The sequence below is a fragment of the Urocitellus parryii genome, chromosome 3 (genome assembly GCF_045843805.1).
Source record: "Urocitellus parryii isolate mUroPar1 chromosome 3, mUroPar1.hap1, whole genome shotgun sequence".
Lineage (NCBI taxonomy): Eukaryota > Metazoa > Chordata > Mammalia > Rodentia > Sciuridae > Urocitellus > Urocitellus parryii.
In genome coordinates, this window is record NC_135533.1 from 46029984 (window position 1) to 46049183 (window position 19200).

The following is a 19200-nucleotide window of genomic DNA, read 5'->3' on the forward strand; positions in this document are numbered from 1 at the left end:
GTCATTGGTCAATGCATGTGGGAAGATGGGAACCTGGGAACCTGGAGAGGGCTTACCTTCTCCAACACACTTCAAGCCCTCCCATCAGAAATCTCATCCAAAGAATGTGGCAAAAATATTCAGCTTGGGAATCAAGTCTATTGAATGTGCTAGACTAATTGAGTGTTTAACTAATGCATAGCAGAGACCCGTGGTTTGAATAATTTTTTTTCTTCTGCAAATGTAATAATGATTCTGTTTCTAATTAGAAATTAAGTAGGTTTAGCTGATAAGGTAACAACAAAGAATAATTCTTTTCCCTCCCAACCTTTAAGATTCTTCTGTGTATTTCCTCCCTACCCCTTGAATAAAATCTTGGTAGATCCCATAGCTTTGAAAGGTTGCCAATCACTTTCATACATCAGTACTAAAATTGTCCAGGCCTATGTCATAACCACATCATTCCTCTCCCCCGGTTCAGGGCTGCCTGTCTCAAAAGACTCAAGTAGTGGGGAGAATGCAGGAGTTTTCTCTCTCTTCCCCATTTTGCTTTGCTACACTTCTTTTCCTTGCTCTGTTGGCATCAAATCAGGTACAGAGAGTATGTTGAAAAAAGAAAGATCTTACTTGAGTGGTACAGACATAATTCAGCAATATGCTTTCTAGGTATAGCATGCCGCTTCTTCCTTTTTTAATGAGTGCTTTTGTGAATGTCCTTGAAAAGATCCCCCACCGGGACATTCTGTCTGCAGCTTTCTTGATAAAGGCAATACCCTCTCTTAGATTCCTTCTTGGGCCCCTTGGTAACTAACAGTCCACTCTGTCGGAGGTCACATTGCCCCTCCAGGCATCCTCTTGGAAGATATTCAACTTGGCACTAGGCTTGCTATACTTAATTACTCTCATTTGGTCTACAGAAGTACTCATGCATCCTTGTTCCACTGTTGCTGGAAATACAGTTAATTCCCAATAAAGTCTTCTCTTTTACTCTTGCGTAACTCTCTCTCTCTTTCTCTCTCTCTCTCTCTCTCTCTCTCTCTCTCTCTCTCTCTCTCTCTCTCTCTCTCTCTCTTAAAGTGAATCTACAGCAAGTATCTCAAACTAGGTCTAATGCCCTGAAATTCCAATAGACATGTGTCCACCTCTCAAAATTGGCCTTTTAAATGTCCTTGTCACTTGGTTTTAAGCTAGAAGGAAGCAACTTCCTGAAAGGGAAGAAAACCACAAGGCATTTGGAAAACTCACGTAAAAATCTCTCTCTTTCTTCTTTTCGTCTCACAACTCTTTTGATGAGACAAGGGTTTATATAAATGGATTTTGCCCACACTTTTACAAGTCACGAATAGATTGTCCAGAGACTGCTTGGAATATAAAGTTTCCTGGCAAATGCTGTTTGGGTCCAGGTCTCAAGAGATTCAGCTGACAGAGGTGAAGAGAGCCTCCATTTAACCTTCCCATCAGATACTGGGTCACTCATCCTTTCCATTTTGTCTCCTTTTGTTAACTGGAATACATCCCTTTGTAGGTTGACTAGGGAGAAAACAACTACAGATTCTTTCTGATCCTCTTTTCAGCTGTTAGCTGACTGTCACATTCCATCCTCATCCCCAGATTCTTACAAATACCTCAAAGCTACGGACACTGCCCTCGTCCTGTATGATTTACTGATGGATGCATCTTAGTTTATTATGTGACCAACAGAACTGCATCTCAGAGAAGTGAGAGCAGCAATTGAAGTAGAGAACCTGACAAGATAAATTTTGATCCAGCAGCTTGAAGCTTGACTGTGCTGCTGCGGAACTTATTTTAAGTTGGAGGAGACTGTATGCCTACTAATTGCTTCCACAAGAAAATATACCACCCATAAAGTACTTACCCTATTTGCAAAAAGGATTAGAAACACACGTGTGTTAGCCTGGAAGAGCAAGAAATAATGAATTGTCAGCTGAGCAAGCCCAGGATCATAGTTGGTCACAAAAGCACATCCACAAAAATGGGGACTTTGAAAGACAATGTACAGATCATTTTTCCCTCTTTTAGAAAAAGGTTTATTTATTTATGTTTATATAATGTGCTTTCAATTAGTTTTTGTGGGGAGAGTGTCTGCTTTTGTTTTTGTTTTTGTTTTTTGTTTTTTTCAGCTGTAGGGCTCTTAAAGTCTAACAAGGAAATGTCCTCCAATGATTTCCAACAGGACTCCAAGTAAAATCAGAAAATATCCTTTCCACATGGGGTTACACATATCTCCTGCCACAGTATCAACTGGTTTATACTAACAACCATGGAATGTGAAAACCCCCCAAAAGACTCCTTGAACCATCAGCACTAGGATATTGATTTATAATTATTTCCAATAAAAACTATCCTAAATTAGCAAAATAATGATTTGAGCATGTCAGGTAAAATTGCTTCACTTGCTTGATTTTCTTTTTTTGTGCCTTGATCATGTACAAATTGCCTCTTCTTAGCTCTGTCTCTAATGCATGCTGTTTTGATGGCAAGCCATGAGAGGAGCCCCTTCAGATTATCTCAACTGATTCCTGGTAGTGTCATCTACTTGTAAGTTTTCATGATTGAACTGAAATACACTCTGGGAGCATTTGCCTTTTCAGTTATGATATAGAGTTGATAAGATCATCTTTCTCTGTTGACTCCCTTCATCATTAAGTCTCCAAACTCTTTCATTGCTCAGGCATAATTGTTGCTTAACTCTTGGACAATTTGTACCACTTGTACTTCAGGAAGTCTCTAATGCTGACACTGATGTTTTATAATCTTTCTAAACCATCAGCCAGCATCTTAAATCACTATTAGCTTATTACAAGCAATCAAAAAAATCTAAAGCCTCCTTATGAAGAATGGTTTGATGATGAATGCAGCAAGCCAGGAAGAAGTTGATTACAAATTTCATGCAAAACATATTGAAGGGCAAACATTCTGCTGATAGTCGTTTTTTGCTCTTTGCTCATTTTATGAGAGTGGTTAAAAAAAAAAAGCCAAGTTTGCCATAAAATAATAACAAAATGAGAAACAGTTGTGTTAGAGCCATAAGAATTTTGGCTTGGGGGCTGTGTCTTCTGGTGTTCAATTAAACCATTCCCACAATAGTTTCAAGAGTACCTAGGAATATGGGTATAATCATTACAGTAAGACCTTGACACTTCTTCTTTGCTTTGTGGACAGGATTCTACTACAGACATAACAAAACCCGCATCAGTAAACTTTTATTGCCATAGGTGACATTAAAGGTCTTGGAGTGTCAATTTATCTGTCAAGGCACCAAAAGAGAATATGTTGCCACCATGAATCTATAAACAATTTCCCAACTGGTGTACCTCAACTTTGACTAAACAGTTCCTGTTGATTAGAAAAGCAGGTGTTTTTCTTTATGGGTGGAAATGGAATTTTGTTTTCCAGTGTTTGTGCAGGACAACAAACAGGATCCAGGTAGCTCTTGTCCAAGAGAGGTTTTGGACAGTGTTGTGTTATGTGGCAGACGTTACTGTGAACAAGCTTGAGCCTGGCAAGTATTCAGAAATGTTATCAGCCCAAACCTGGTTGCCAAAGAGGCAAATTCACCGACAATTGTGGTGTGATTATTAATTAGTCTAATCACTTGTACAGACCTTACACGATCTCTTGTTTTCTGGCAGATGTTAACTAGAGCTTTGACTCAGTCAACAAAATCCATCTGGCATCATGAACCAACACTAATATCTGCAGGTTTTCTTTGATTTTTGGCACAGCAGAAAGAACAAAAAAAAAAAAAAGGAGTTTCAGTTCCTTGCTAGAGATGATTTCCCATTATTATTTAATCTTCATCTTATAATCTTTGTTATTTAATCTTAACTAAATAAAACATTATGTGGCCTAGAAATGTTTTTCTCCTTTAAACTTTAAAATTTTATATCTAAACACAATGGAGAAAAGAAAATCTTTAAAATTCATCTACCTGAAAAAAAAAAGATATTTAAGTAAAAACAAATGACCCACATATAATTAGCTGATATAGAAGATTCTAGAATTTAACTATTAGCATAGCTATTTTTAATAAATTTGTAATGACAGTTTACTTAACAGGTGTTTTTGAGTACCTACTTTATTTTACTATTGTTAGAAAATGAGCCAAGAGAATGCCTTAAAGGATTCCCATAAACATTTCAAAAGCAGCATTTCCTAAAGGAAGAATTAATATTCCCTTTAAATGTGTTCCCTTCTGCTTTGTGCTAACATACTCTTTGCACTGCCATTTACAAACTAAAGACACTCTTGCTTATTTTTCTTCAGTCCCCTAACAATCTTAACCAACCAGTTACTAAGTCTTGTTTACATTCTGGTCTTCAGAATCTTTCCCCTATTCTCTGTTTCAGTTTCCTTAATTTGTTTATTCTTTTAATCATCCAACATTTGTTTGTTGATTCCAGTTATTGAGCTAAATGGTAGTGAAGCAAAAATTAATAAGACACATTCTTTGTCCTCAATATATTGCTGTCAAGGACTAAAGCATTTGAAAAAAAATATTATGAAACAATATTTTAGGTGACATGTATATATGAGACTATTGTGATCACACCAAATCACCTAGCCCAATCAGAAAACCATCTATGTTGGTTGTTGAAGGATGAACAGACCTTAGTCAAGTGATGGCAGAGGGAAAATGGTCCCAAATTCATGGGGTAATGTATAGCTCTGAAATACCCACTCCTCTTAGGTAATAAGAAACCAATCTGAATATTGTAGAGCTTCAGACTAAAGGGAACTGGAAAAAAAAAGTAGGCAAGAGCCAGATCATGGTCAGAGCTTGGAATTTCATCCTGTAGGTGGTAGAGACCGATGAAAAGGTTTTAAAGAAAGGAGTGATTTTATTTCAAAGGGGTGAGTCTAGGAATAGTGATATTTGGGAATAGTGATATGCTAGGAATTAGATATAAAGAGTGTAAATCAGGGAGGTTAGTTAGGAGATACTTTTTCAGAAGTCAGATGAGAGATAGTAAAAAATCTTCCTAAAACAGAACAGAGTCAACAAACCAGGACAGAGTGAGGTGGACAAATCCAAGCCCTATTAAAAAAAATAACAATAATAATAGTGGTTGAGCTGATCTGTGGAATGAGGGAGTGGGAAGAACCAGAGATGATTCCTTTCCTTGGTGGCTGATTAGACAGCTAATATGGGAATTGAGAAAGAGAATAACTGAAAAGGTACTGGCTTAGGAGAAAGATGAGGAGTTCAGTTTTGAACATGTTGTGTTTGAGATGCCTGCAGGACATCCAGGTGGAGATCTCTAACAATGGGCAGTGAACATACTAGTACAAAGCTCAAGGACAAGTTAGGACTGGAGGTATAGTGAGAGTAATCAGTAAGTCAGCAACAGTTGAAACTATAAAAATAGATCAAAGTCTGGAGAAATAGGAGAATTTGAACTTAGAGCATAAACTATTAGAATAAAACTCTAGTAGGGTATGGGGCCATAGAAAGCCATAGAGTAAGAATATAGAAAGAGATAGAGACAAGATCCACACTGTCACATGTAATAGGTAGATCTAAAATAAGGATTTCAAAATACTCAGCTTTAGCCATGAAGAAGGCCCCATGCTTTTCCCCTTTTGTTAATGCATTATAGTTAGAGGTAATGGTTCATTTTGTAAGAAAATCCTTTCTGACCACCTTGAGAGTACAGTAAGATACTGGCAGCAGGAATTAGACTAACACAGAGTGCAGAAATCTGGGACATGAGAAAAGGGGACTTGTAAAGTCTCTCAACAATTAAATGTAACAAAGAGGGAAAGATGTTGGATTTAGAGGAGAAAAGTTTGGGACATGTTTGAGCACAGAGGAGAAAAAAATTAAGCAAGTGGTATGTTAAAAATACAGGAGAAAGTAGGACTATTGAAGCAATGCCCTCAGTAATTGGGTCAAGGTCACCTGTAAGTTGTCAGTATGTGCTGGTAAAGATACAAAGTGGGGAAGAGGGTCCTTTCTTCCCTATCATTTATTTGCCCTAGACTATAGCAATATTTTTTCTCAGGGTCTCTAGTTTCACCTGCTTGAATCCATCCTTCATGCCTCCACCAGGAGAAGGTTCCCATACATCAAATCTAATGTAGTTCTTTAATATCTTTTAGTGGCTCTGTACTGAAAGAAAATCACAGAAATTCCCACTGCCTGCCATTGCTATACCACCCCCTGCTTTAAAAAAAAAAATGACTCCATATTGTTTTTTTTCTGAATAAAATGAATACTATTCATTTTATCTTCTGCAAATGAACCCTAACCTTTTCTACTATCTGATTAGAGAGCAGAGCCTAAAGAGAAAATAAATTCATTGGTGCTGGGAGACCCCAGCCTTTTCAAAGATGTTTGTGTGCAAAAGTTCTGTTTTAAAGTGAGTATCTCATATTGAATGGTGGTAACACCAATTAAATTGGGATCTGTCTTTTAAGAAGAGTAATTAAAATAGAGGATGAATGAAGAGTTGTCAGTGTCATTATGCTGAACTAGTACTGTGGCATCATGATTAAGCTATACATCCCAACCTATGCACTACTGAAATCTAGAATGGCAGTACAGCTAAGAAAGAGATATCTGCCCTCACTTCTTCATATTCTGCATAATAAATACTTATGTCTTAGAGTCTACTACCAACCTTAAGAAACCAAACTAAGACAGGTATTGAACTTCCTTGAGTCACACTTCCTTCATGCTATTTTCATGTTCTAGCCTGGTAAAAACAGGATCTGTGGTTGGAGAAATACTATATATACCTCTACTTTATGGATTCCCAGACAATATTAGTATATTAAGTGATCCCAAAGCTCTTATGGCTAATAAAATCTAGCTTGATCCATGGGAGGTATGCATGCCTGTAGTTCTCAGAATTCAGGGGGCTGAGGCAGGAGGATTCTTGAGCCCAGGAATTTGAGACTAGCTTAAGCAGCACAGCAAGACTCTGAATCAAATATAGATAGATAGATAGATAATAGATAGATAGATAGGTAGATAGATAGATAGATAGATAGATAAGTCTAGCTTGGTTTGATCCATTTTTTCCAAACTTTTCTTGACCACAGAGCACTTTCCTTATTTTTGATATTTTAAGTTTATTTACAAACATATCTAATATGCTATATGAATTCAAGTGTTTGATCCATTTTTCAAAAGGATTGCACTTCCTAAAAGGCTCTTCATATGTGTTAAATGAAAGAACTAAAACATAATTATTTCTTAAGAAGGTGAAAAAAGCAGCAAATCAGATCCAAAGCATAAAGCATAATTAGTAGCCACTTCTTGTTTTCCTCTGAAAATGGCAAATTGCTCCCTGGGCTCTCCTAGTGGCTCCCAGGGACCACAGTTGCTGTGAACCTCTAGTGCTCTGTACCAACATGATGCTGTTTTCAGCTCTGCAAAAGGTGCAGAGGGGGAGAAGGAGGAAATGACAACCCTATATACCCTGTTTCTTCATGACCTTGTTCCCTACGTGCTCCATTTTTCTTTTTGTAAGAACAACTATTAACATCCCACTGAAAACACTCTGGGCAAGGTCCAAAATCATACATGGAATACAGCCTAAATGTGGCAGATTGATCAGAAGCATTTATCTTCTTTTCCACTTGAATCCTAGGGCTCTACAGACATAAAGCTATTTACCAGCCCTTCCCAAATTAAAAGAACAATATCTCAGAACCGACAAGAAATTCTAATTTATTTATGAAATGTGTTGATCTGGCAAAGGAAACTGCAACTTTAAAAGCCTGGAGAAAAGAAACACTAACTATAGGAGGCACACCTGACCACGAGTGTCCTAAATAGTTTGCAGTCGGAAATGAGCACAAAGTTGGTAGACCACCGAGTCCCCTACCCCCATTCCAGGCAGTCAGGAACCTACATCCACACATACAGTATCTTTCAAAATTGAACTTCAGAATCTGGAGTCAAAAACACAGTTCAGGAGTAAATGAATCTGGAGGCTGAAAACAGAAAGTAAAAGTTGGCAATTGGAAGATAGAGCTCCTCACCTTCTCCCCAGACCTAGGATGCACAGCCAGACAGGAGGCTGGAGAGCCCTTCCAGCCAGAGATAACTGATTTCCTTTGAAAAAGCAGAGCTGAGCTGAGAAAATCCCTATGGTGAAGCCAGCAGTTGAAACACTGGTCCACACAAGACTAGTCAAGTAGAATTAGAGTTAGGAGTTAAGAGTCTCAGCTGTCAGAATAAGAAAGGCTGGGGATTAGAAGTAGGGTGGGAGACAGACAATATGCTCATTGCAAATCTGGAAACCCCGAAAACTGAGCAAAACTCATTCCTTAAAGACATTTTAGACGTGTCCCCTAATCCTCAGCATCTTTGGCCCATTCAAAAGCTGGACTCCCTTCAATCAAAAACATAGTTTATTTCATGTGGCCACAATTAAATATTTGTGGAAGAGGGTGAAATGGAAGAATTCTCTATTATCTGTCAAAAGTGCATGATGTTCTGAAATGGAATTATGAATTATAAAGACTGGCTTCTAGCTATTGTTTGCTGCTTTATTTTTATTTCATTTCTGTGAATTCTTAGGCTACTTTTTCAGCTGGTCATAATTTTGTGACTGGATCTTGGATTGAATGGCAGGCTGCACAATGACTACATCAAATAAAAAATATTTCAATAGCATACATTTATCCTAAAAGTCTACATTAGCATATTTGGCCTGGTCAATCTCGTGTTTTCCAGTCTTAGAAAGCCATTACCCTCATTCCTCTTCAGACCCTACTCATGATCATGACACATGTTTGTAATCAGAACATCCCTCTGATCCAGTCTAGGGTGATTCTGGAACACTTGTACCAAGAAAATTGTTTTCTATTTTGTTCTGTGAACCTGGAACTACATCAGAAGCTCCTTCAGGGTTATTCAGGTCAAGATCGGTTTTAGGAAAGGTATTTGCTTGTAATCTGTCTGGCACTTTCCAGTTCACCAAGCCTGCCTGTTTTGTACTGGCTTTTGGAAAATTCAAAGTTATTTTAGATGCAGCTATTAATTGTCACAGTAATACAATCATTCTGAACACTTACATGAAACCAATTTTGAGTGTTGAAGTAATTATATATTTAACAGTAAAAGTTGCAATGTCAGTTTGGTTGTGTAATTGATAACATTTTTTCACTTGCTTGGAAAGTCTTAACACAAGCCAGTCATATAGAATTGGGGCCTTTAGTGTGCCTTCTAAAAGGCCATGTGCCCAAGCTCTTAATGATGTAGGAATATACATAGATCTGTAATCATAAACGGAGAGAATCCTTAACATATAAGAAACCCATGAAAAAGTAAACATTACTTTTATACTCTAAAGAACAGAATTTCAATTCTTATTCCACTGAGTCACAGAAAAATGTGATTATCTACACAGCATATATATTTATAGCTCTTGATCCCATCTCCCAAATTAAGCCATCCTAATTTCTATAGTTGATATATTAAAAATATTAATTGTTTTGAATATTCTGTAAATTTACTTGAAAGTTTATATCTACCTGTAACTTAATCTAAATTTGAACATTGCTATGAGAAAAAGTTTAATATAAGACTTATAAAATATAATAACACTTTATTACATAAAACAATTCTAATCTAATAGGTGGACACCAATTGCCCTTCACTACCTCTTCTTAATTTTCAATATAATTCAACATGACAAAGTCACAAAAAAGTAAGCAAACAAGGTAAAGAAAAAGCGTTATTTTTTATTAAAATGGAAAAAAAGTTTTGGTATTTTACATCTATGCTTAATTATTGTAAACATTTGCCAAATTGTATACTATAAATTATTAACCATAGGTAGTGGCTTCTTTCTTAAGTAGACATGTCTCTTTTTCAGTGGCCAAGACATCTGCACCCAATTTTAGAGAAGCATTTAGGTGTGTCAAACGATTAGTATTTCTCTCTGAGGGAGCTGATTACTGTGCACAAACATCTGGAGACTTAGTCTCTGTTTCAAGGCTCACATCTTTCACTGATGTCTTCTAATGACTCATTTCGATTGTTTATTATTATCACCATTCTCCAGAGGTAACCTAACATTTGTATTGCTAGCAGCTCTCTTGCAAAGCTACTTTCCAGTTGACACTTCAGTTGGATTTTAACAGCCCTAAATGGTGTTCTGATTTTGGGAAGGACCCAAGTGGGCACATGTTCACACAAGATCAAAGGAAAGAAGCAATTTGCTCTTTACTGCACAGGTATCAAACGTCTCTTGCTGGCATACATTTCCAAACCTTAGAAATGTAGCTAACTCCTTTTTGTCCACTGTGGAGCCTATGCCAATAGGTAAAGTAATATTTTGAAACTCAGGGAAGTTTGACAGCAGTGTTAGATACTGATTTTTACAAATAAGTTCAAAGAATTAATAGCTTTGTAAACAGATTATAATGCCCACCATAAATTAGCACTAAATCTTCCTAATGTACTAAGAACTATTCATTACATGGAAACAACATGGTGCCTGACCTTGCAGAGCTAGTCCCAGACAATGTCTTTGAAGTCACTTCATTCTTGTTCTTACTTCAAGTATCTTAGACATGTGTCTTTATATAGTCCCCTTGAGGGTAGGGACCATATCTGAATTACTCCATGTGTTTCCTAACGTAGAAACTCTGAAGAGTAAACGATGGATATCATATGTAAAAAAATCATTATATTTTTATTTTATAAGATATAGTTTCATTGTGTTTCCTGTTATTTGTTGTTGTTAATTACAAAAGGGTTACCTGAATTCTTGCTCATGGTAAACATCTGAATTTCACCATCATGCATTCATGTTCATCCACAAAACACAAACGAATTAATCAACAACAATAACAACAACAACAAAAACCTAAAAGTACATAGCAGTCAGATCAGTAGAGTAGAGGGGAGGGAATAGAGGTGGGGAAGGGAGGGAAAAGGAAAATACTGGGGATTGAGTTAGCACAAATTAGAGCAAATGATAGTCTATGCCTTTATTATGTCAAAATGAATCCCAATGTATGTACAACTAAAAAGAACCAATAAAAAGCAAATAATAATAATAATAATAATAATAATAATATCTATACGGTAAAAACAAAAACTCCTTCCTTTTCCATTGGAGACTATCTTCAATTTGGTACATAGCTCCATTTTAAACCTACCTTCTTGATTTTAATCCTATGCAATTAAATGTATTAAACCGTCAACATTTAAAGTCACTCATTTATGTGACATTAGGTTCTATTTAGAACTACCTTATTTCTCTGTATAAATTTTAGGGAACAGTAGTAGTTTATGAAATGCATTTTAATCTGTAGTATGAACATTCTTGTTCCTTCCATTCCACTATTAATTTCTGCTTATACTTAGCCTTTAAACCACATTTTGCCATCAAGTTCCTAGAAAGCATGATAATTAAGGTTGTTTCCACAAAGAAATTTGCCATCTGAATCAAGGCAGGGACACAGTTATACAAAGTAAAATATACTTGCCAGTTTAACAAAAATTTATTGCGTGCCAGTTAATGTGCTGAATGCTAGGTTTCAGAGCTCTGACCTCTCTAATGATGGGAAAAAGAGATGCATAGACCTTCCACATGGCCTATGTAACCCCACTTACCCTGACTCTGCCTCCATCTGCTCATGATGGAACACTACTTCTTGCAAGTATTACATGTCCTCCCACCTGGGTTTCAATGTGCTTTGGGAAGGGGCTGTTCTCCCCGGCTCAGTGCTATTCCAGGAAGACGCCCCTGATTCCCTGTTGTCTCTCTGAGAGCCCACATGCTGCCACTGTCTCAGGCACCAGCCATGGAAGCTCTCTTCTATACTCTGCAGGGTTTCATATATGTGTAGTTCTCTGTCTGACTTACTCTGTCCTTTGGTGTGTTCTCCATCACAGAGTTTCCAAAACCTGGACTCCAATAAGTTGCATTTTCTGTGAAACACTTCTCTTTTTTTTTTCCAGATTTTATTTAGTTATAGTTTCTTGTCTTACCATGGAACCTAGAGAATCACACCTCTTAGAGAGGAGGCATGATAAGTTTTATCAGAAGCTGTGTAGTGGAAAAAACATTGTCAGAAGGAACCCCAGTCCCCATGATCAATACAGCATGGTAGGAACGTCTGCCCCTCTGTACATTACACAGGCCACATAGCATTGCGTCCCTCAGCCCAAACTTGGAATCCTCCCACAAAAACAGGCACTACTCTCCCATCCATGTTGTCGTATCCAAGAGATTGAATGACTCCAAGATGAGTGACTGACACAATGTGATATGAGAAACCACATTAATATCTAGAAAGATAACGGGATTAGAAGGGCCCAAGAAGTTGGTGGATGACAATATTGGGGAGATGTTAGAAGAAGCTACCCCTCGATGGCACGGGTCTTTGAAGAACAGAAGAAAGGCTAGAGATGGAAGAGTGGTATTCTTGAGTGGCAATAGAGTGTTCAGAGAAAAACAGCTGCCCATAGAATCTAAAGACCGTGGACCTTGGGTGGGTTGTAGCTCAGTGGCAGATTATGTACTCCACATTCACAAGGCCCTGGGTTCCATCTCCAGCATCATGAAATAAAATTTTAAAAAGCTAATTAAACAATGATAATAGATCACGGTAAAATGAGTATTCCCACCATCAGCAGCCCCTCTATTTCCTTCTATCCTCAACCCCCACACTCTGCAGAGGCTTGTAGAGGGAAGATGAAAGAAGCAAAGTTCCATTTATTCTTACAGATACATTTTAGAATTTGTCATACTGTTATGCTTACCATTGGGGTAACTCCTCTGTCAGCTTGGGAAGCTTTGATATGGTGTCTTTTCATTTGTTCTTGTGTTTTTTATTTGTTTGTTAATTTGTTTCTTCAGGTCTGGGAATTCAACCAAGGTCTTGCACATGCTCTACCACTGAGCTACACTTCCAGTTCTTGTTGATTTTTATTTTGAGACAGGTCCCACTAAGTGCCCAGGCTAACCTTGAACTTACAATCCTCCTGCCTCAGTCTCCCAAATAGCTGAGATTACAGGTGTGCACCACTGCACCTGGCCATTCATATATTTTTCACATCTCATTAAACTTTTTTTTTTAGTTTGTTTTGCAGTAGTGAGGATCTGAGCTACATCTCCATCCCTTGATTTTATTTTATTTCATTTGTATTATTTTGAGACAGAGTCTCACTGAATTATTGAGGCTACCTCAAGATTGCAATCTTCCTGCCTCAGCCTCCAGAGTGTGTGTGTGTGTGTGTGTGTGTGTGTGTGTGTTTTGTCAGGGCCTTTTGCATGCTAGATGAGCACTCTACCACTGAGCCACATCCTCAGTCCTCATTAAACTTTTGATACATTCTTCACCTGCAGCCTATAGATTATTGCTGAATTTAGTGAAGCTGTTTAGTATTTTCAAATAATTTCCTGTTAATCATTGATAAGATATAGAAAAGCTTTATAATTTCTAAATATCGACTTTATAATATCTCATTATTTTTTATCAGTAGATTCCTTTGGGTTTTTAAGACAAACATATAGCTCCACATAATTCTTTAGTAATTTCCTGCAATGATGTATTTCATAATATTGAAACATTTTGCATCCTTGAAATAAACTGTATGTGGCAGAGGTATAGAAAATAATACTAGATTTTTTTTAATCTTTATTTTATTTATATGTGGTGCTGAGGATCAAACCCAGGGCTTCACACATGGTAGATGAGCGTTCTACCTCTGAGCCACAACTCCAGCCCAATACTGGAATTTTTAAAGGCCCCGGATTTAACTCACATTTTGGAATGATTTTTTTTTTTTTTTTACAAATCATTTGACACATCAAAACTGAAATAATTCTATATATTTGTCAGCTTTTGGGATTTGGTATCAAGGCAATGTTTATTTAATAAAACAATGAGGAAATATCATCTTTGTTTCCTGCAAAACAGTTTTTAAAAAGAAACCAAAAGAATTAAGTATTGTTGAGCCAATCACCAAATACGTGTGGAAGAGTCCATTTCAAATAGTATAATATGTGTATTAACCTTTGGGAGGCATTAGCTTGGCCCACAGAAATCAGAGGAGACCCCATCATTCCATCTTCCTTTCCCAGATATCAAGTTAGTGATCTCTAAAAACAGATGCTAATTATTCACATTCCCATTGAGCTCTGGAAAAATATGGACACTACTTTTGAGTGAAAGCTATGTGCTTCAACAAATTCACTGGAGATTTGTATTTTGGGGTACCCTATTTATGAATCCAAAGATTGTTGCCTACATCTACACTAGCATTATCCAACTTTTGTAAGGAAACATGAAATTCAATCCTGAAATCGCACAAAATACTAACATAATGTTTAAACAACTGTAACTTTTTTCTTGTAATGAATCTTTTTCTATTTAACAATTTTACATATAATTAGCATGCAGATCATCAGGCAATTGCAAAAGCCTGAACTTGTGATAAAATCATACATGCAAAATTTACCTTATTTCAGCTTCAGAACAGTGGAATAATATTATTTCAAGATTGAATGTTATATTTATGCTTAAGTGTTTCCTTAAGTAAATTTCCAGAAGATTGTTCCCTAATCTTGAGTGAGCATAGACCTCTCTAAAAGGACAAAACCTTCAGGAAAACACTGGTGCCCCTCTGTAGCCTATGAAATTTGGAGTTACAGTATAACCAAATAGGGGTGGAAAGAACTAGACTTAATAGAATCCTGCAACTTTAGGATCTGGAATATTAATCAGTGGTTAACTGCAAACTGATCTCTAAATTACAATTCATAGGAATTCCTTACCACAACTTGCTGATTTCAATACCCGTCCTAACAGTCACTTGATTCAAACCTCCCATAACTACAGGAAAACTCTTCTTTTGGGGGGTTACCAAGGTGTAATTTATTTTAAAAGACATTACTGTTAACATTTTTTATTCAAAATGCTAACAGCTTCAAAATGTTATGGTTATAAAGTATTGCACATTCATTGTGCAAAACGACCAAAAGTTATATGAATACATCTAGAAATCACCTGAAATCTCCCTTCACCAGAAGTTCTGCTACTGTTCACATTTTGGTGTAGCTCTTTATAGATTTTCCATTCAAAAAACTTGAAAAATGCTTTAGATTCACTTACAATGTACTAAAAATACTTATCTACCAAATCGATATTTTATATATTTCTTTTCAAATATCTATTGCAGGGGGGCTGTTTTTATTGCATCTCTTTTTATTTTATTTTTATTAGTGGATTGTAGTTATACATAATAGTGGAATTAATTTTGACATAATCATACATATATGAAATATAATTCACTTTATTTCAGTCCCTAGTGCTTCCTCTTTCCTTTCCCTCCTTCTTCCCTCTGCTTCCCTTTCTCTACTTTACTGGTCTTCCTTCTATTTCTTTTTTAAGTTCATGCTTTTTAGATACACATAAAGATGGAATCCACTGTGGTATATTTATATATGTACATAGCATATCAATTTCATCCATAGTTCCTCTCTTTTCCTATCTTTCCTCCCCTCCCTTGCATTCTTCTTCCTCTGCTCCACTGATCTCCCCTATATATTTGTGGGATCCACTCTGTTGCCTTTTTCCCCTTTATTTTGCTCTAGCTTCCACATGAGAGAAAATATTTAACCCTTGACTTTCTAAATCCAGCTTATTTCACGCAGCATGATATTCTCCTCTTCCATCCATTTACCATTTAAATGTCATCATTTCATTCTTCTTCATGGTTGAATAAAACTCCATATACCACATTTTCTTTATCCATTTTTCTGTTGATGGGCACCTGGGATGGTTCTATACCTTGGCTATTGTGAATTAGACTGCTATAAATATTGATGTGCCTGTATTACTATAGAATGCCAACTTTAGTTCTTTTGGATAAATATGTCATTGCATTCTCTTATATGGAATCAAAAATATGTACCTAAATCATTACGTAAGACTCAGAAGAATTTTAAAAAAAACTCTATGTGAGTTAATATTACTTTAATAGTCATCAACAATAGTTTATTATGTTTTACAGTTGTATTAAAATAATGCAATTCATGATTTGCTACTTATTTGTAAAGCTGCCCAAAACTTCTTACCTAATTTCATTTCCTTTTCTTCTTCTCTTTTTCTACTTCTACACTTCCCCCATCTCTCTCTTGTGGTCCCTACCTCAGGGGAGTGCCCCTGAATTTTAGTGCTAAAAACTTGAATTCTATCAGCCTAATGATTAAGGCTGACTGTTCTAGGATTCCATCAGAATAACTTTTTGTGAAAAGTACAAAAAAACATAAATACCCTCTCTTTGTTTATATGTGTGAGTGTATGTAAATATTCATAAAATACTATGAATGGAATCACGAAGAAACTGGTATTATCTGGAAAGGAAATGAATGGTGAGGAGCGGGAGCCACAAAGGGAAAAAACTTTTGGTTTTTGGTTATGTAAATTGTATTTGTGGACTTCAGGCAACATCTGTGTGGCAGAAATGCAATTCTATTTTGAGAATTAGTAATATTGACATATGCAGGACCTAAATGCCCTTGATTTTTTCCTCATTTTCTTGCTCTTTATTTGCAGGTAGTGAAATCAAAGTTATCCCAAGAATTCCACTTTATTAAAATGAAAAGATCAAAGAATCATACAGTGGGAAAATATTTCAGCAATCAAAGTAAACTACAACAAGACTTTGTAACAAATCTTCAATCACCATATCATGTCAGAGGTCCAATAAATCAGGTTTGTTCTGAAATCCTTCTCAGCAGGATGTGTGCAAGTAAAAGGACCATGCGGGCTCCCTAAAGAGTAACTGAGTTTGGAGATGGAGACAAGCTTCTCACCTGGATGATGGGCAGAGAACCAAACAATGTGCCTCACTTGTATTTCAGATCAACCACACACTCATGCACACCAGGACACACCTGCACACCAATGCACATTTTGCTTTAAAAAAAAAAGAGTAATAAGTTTTTCCTATAGCTTTACAAAGTCAAGATGTGAATTTGAACAATTAGTTGGTTTTAGAGTGAATGACAAAGCTAGAAAATGATTACTTGAAATATAATCAAAATCTAGGACCACCGTGGGCCGGGTATTGCCTTTTGATCATAAACAGGAACATAGACACTTGAATTAAAAGGGAAAGAGGATCAGGCTCTTCAGTATCGTGTTAAATTCTCTGCAGGTACATTGATTTTAAAATGCAAACAAGCAATTACATTCCACATGCAAGTAGGAATTTTGCTTATGTTCTTTACCAGGAGAAAATGTGGCTTTTAGGAGCACTTAGACTTTGTGAATCCTATGCTTATGAAAAACATTTCTTCTTAAACTTTAAAACTTGTATAACTGAAAAGGAAACAACAGAAATGCTGCCCTACAAGGACTCTGAAGAGATTCTATGAGAGAAACAGGAAGTTAAATATTTTACAGTTAATACACCAATATTTAATTCTTCACTCCTTGTGTTTTTCATAAACATTCCCTCCTGTCTTGTCTGTGAACTTAGATGGGTAACTGCAGTCTAAATTGATGATTTAGATCATTTTAAAGCAAGGAACAAAATACAGTTCCTCATGTATTACTTTATTATGTTTCATGTATGATATTATGCAACAAAGCTTTTGTTTGCTGCTATTGACAGACTATGTAATTGAAGGTTACAATTACATTTTACACAAATATTTTGCAAAGGATTATGTATTCTAAGTGGGTTAGCATAAAGCATTTGCACATGTCCCCAAATAGTACTGTTACTAGTATTTATAGTATCATTTTTCTTGAGCAACTATATCTAATCCAATTTAGAATAGAGCATAAATTTATTTTTTCATAAAAGTGGTAGCAGACATACAAAATGTACCTAATACCAGTATCCAAAATTTTCTTTTCTATATTTTTAGGTTCAAAATGGTTAATTTCCAAATTATGCAAATGCTCTTTTGTGAGATTACATTTCACCTTTATGGTAGCTTTTAAAGGATTATTTTTCTTTTGAGGAAAAAAAAGCTGACATGCTTAATTCAAAATATGGCTGAGATTACATAATTTATAAATACCTCGATTTCATTAAAATACAAAAATGAAACTATTTTGATTGAGCAATTCTTTAGTATGAATATCCACTTCCTTCAAATACTCTATTTTTATATATATTTTTATATGAACATACACATAAATTTATATTTAACTGCCTTAAAGTATTTAAATGCAAATATCACTTGATATAAACAATAATATAGGCATTTTACAGATGATAGATTATTTTTTAAGAAAATGGTACAGAATTAACTTAAAAATAAAAGATTTTTCTGGTATCTTTATCTACATACAAACTTCAGTTTTAGATTCTCTGAGTTTTTTTTAAATCTTATAAAATGTTATCATTTCCTGTAGCTGCTCCATCATGTTTCAATGTATCATTGACAGTATTTCAGCTGTTTCTGCATTACACTGTGACCTGGATTGTAGTAATCATCTGGCTGAGTTAGTCTGATGTCTGCCTCTTCACCATTGAAATAATAATGGATTTTAGAAATAATTGTAACAATACTATTAATAAATGTCTTACTAGTAATATTCTGTGTTTGGAGAGTATCTGTTCTTTTTCGTTTCACGCAAGCTATATAACCATATCAACAGTAGCCACTTGGCAGGGATATTATCATGTGGATCTAAGTAATGGAGTGTGATTAATAGGATACAGTATTTTTCCAACTTTGATAATCTCTAAGTGTACGATCAGATGAACTCTCTGCTGTACAATAGCAAAAGCTTTTGAACATAGTTTAATGGCAATCTTTTTTTTTTTTGAAGTAAGGCACTGAAATTCTAGAAAGCATTTTAACTATGCTATTATGGTTCAGATCCAAGATGTCTCCCAAAGACTCATGTGTTGAAGGCTTAGTCCCCAGTGCAGCAATGTTCAGAGGTAGACCTTTTAAGAAGTGATTGGATCATAAGGGCTCCAACCTAATCAATGGATCAATCCATTAACACATTCATAGCTGAATGGACTATTATTGGGAAGTGGTGGAAACGGTAGAAGGTGGGACCTATTGAAGAGAGTGGGTACTTGGGGACATACGCTTGGGGACTATATCTTATCCCTGGTCTTTCCTTTTCTCACTCCTTTCCAGTGGCCACCATCAGGTGAGCAGCGTTGGTATCACACATCCCTCACCATGATATTCTGCCTTACCACAGACCAGAAACAATGGGTCTGACAATGGCTAAAACCTCTGAAAC

General features: G+C 36.1%; 1 protein-coding gene across 2 annotated transcripts in view; it reads left to right on the forward strand.

The window, feature by feature from the left end:
* The window catches only part of Cped1 (cadherin like and PC-esterase domain containing 1), a 282983-nt gene extending 264474 nt beyond the window's left edge, over positions 1 to 18509 (forward strand). For both annotated transcript variants that reach the window (XM_026388702.2, XM_026388703.2), the window contains exon 23: positions 16534 to 18509. In XM_026388702.2, coding sequence (XP_026244487.2) covers positions 16534 to 16755 — 222 coding nt within the window. In that variant the 3' untranslated portion in view covers positions 16756 to 18509. The remainder of the gene's footprint in view (positions 1 to 16533) is intronic.
* The last annotated feature ends 691 nt before the right edge of the window (positions 18510 to 19200 follow it).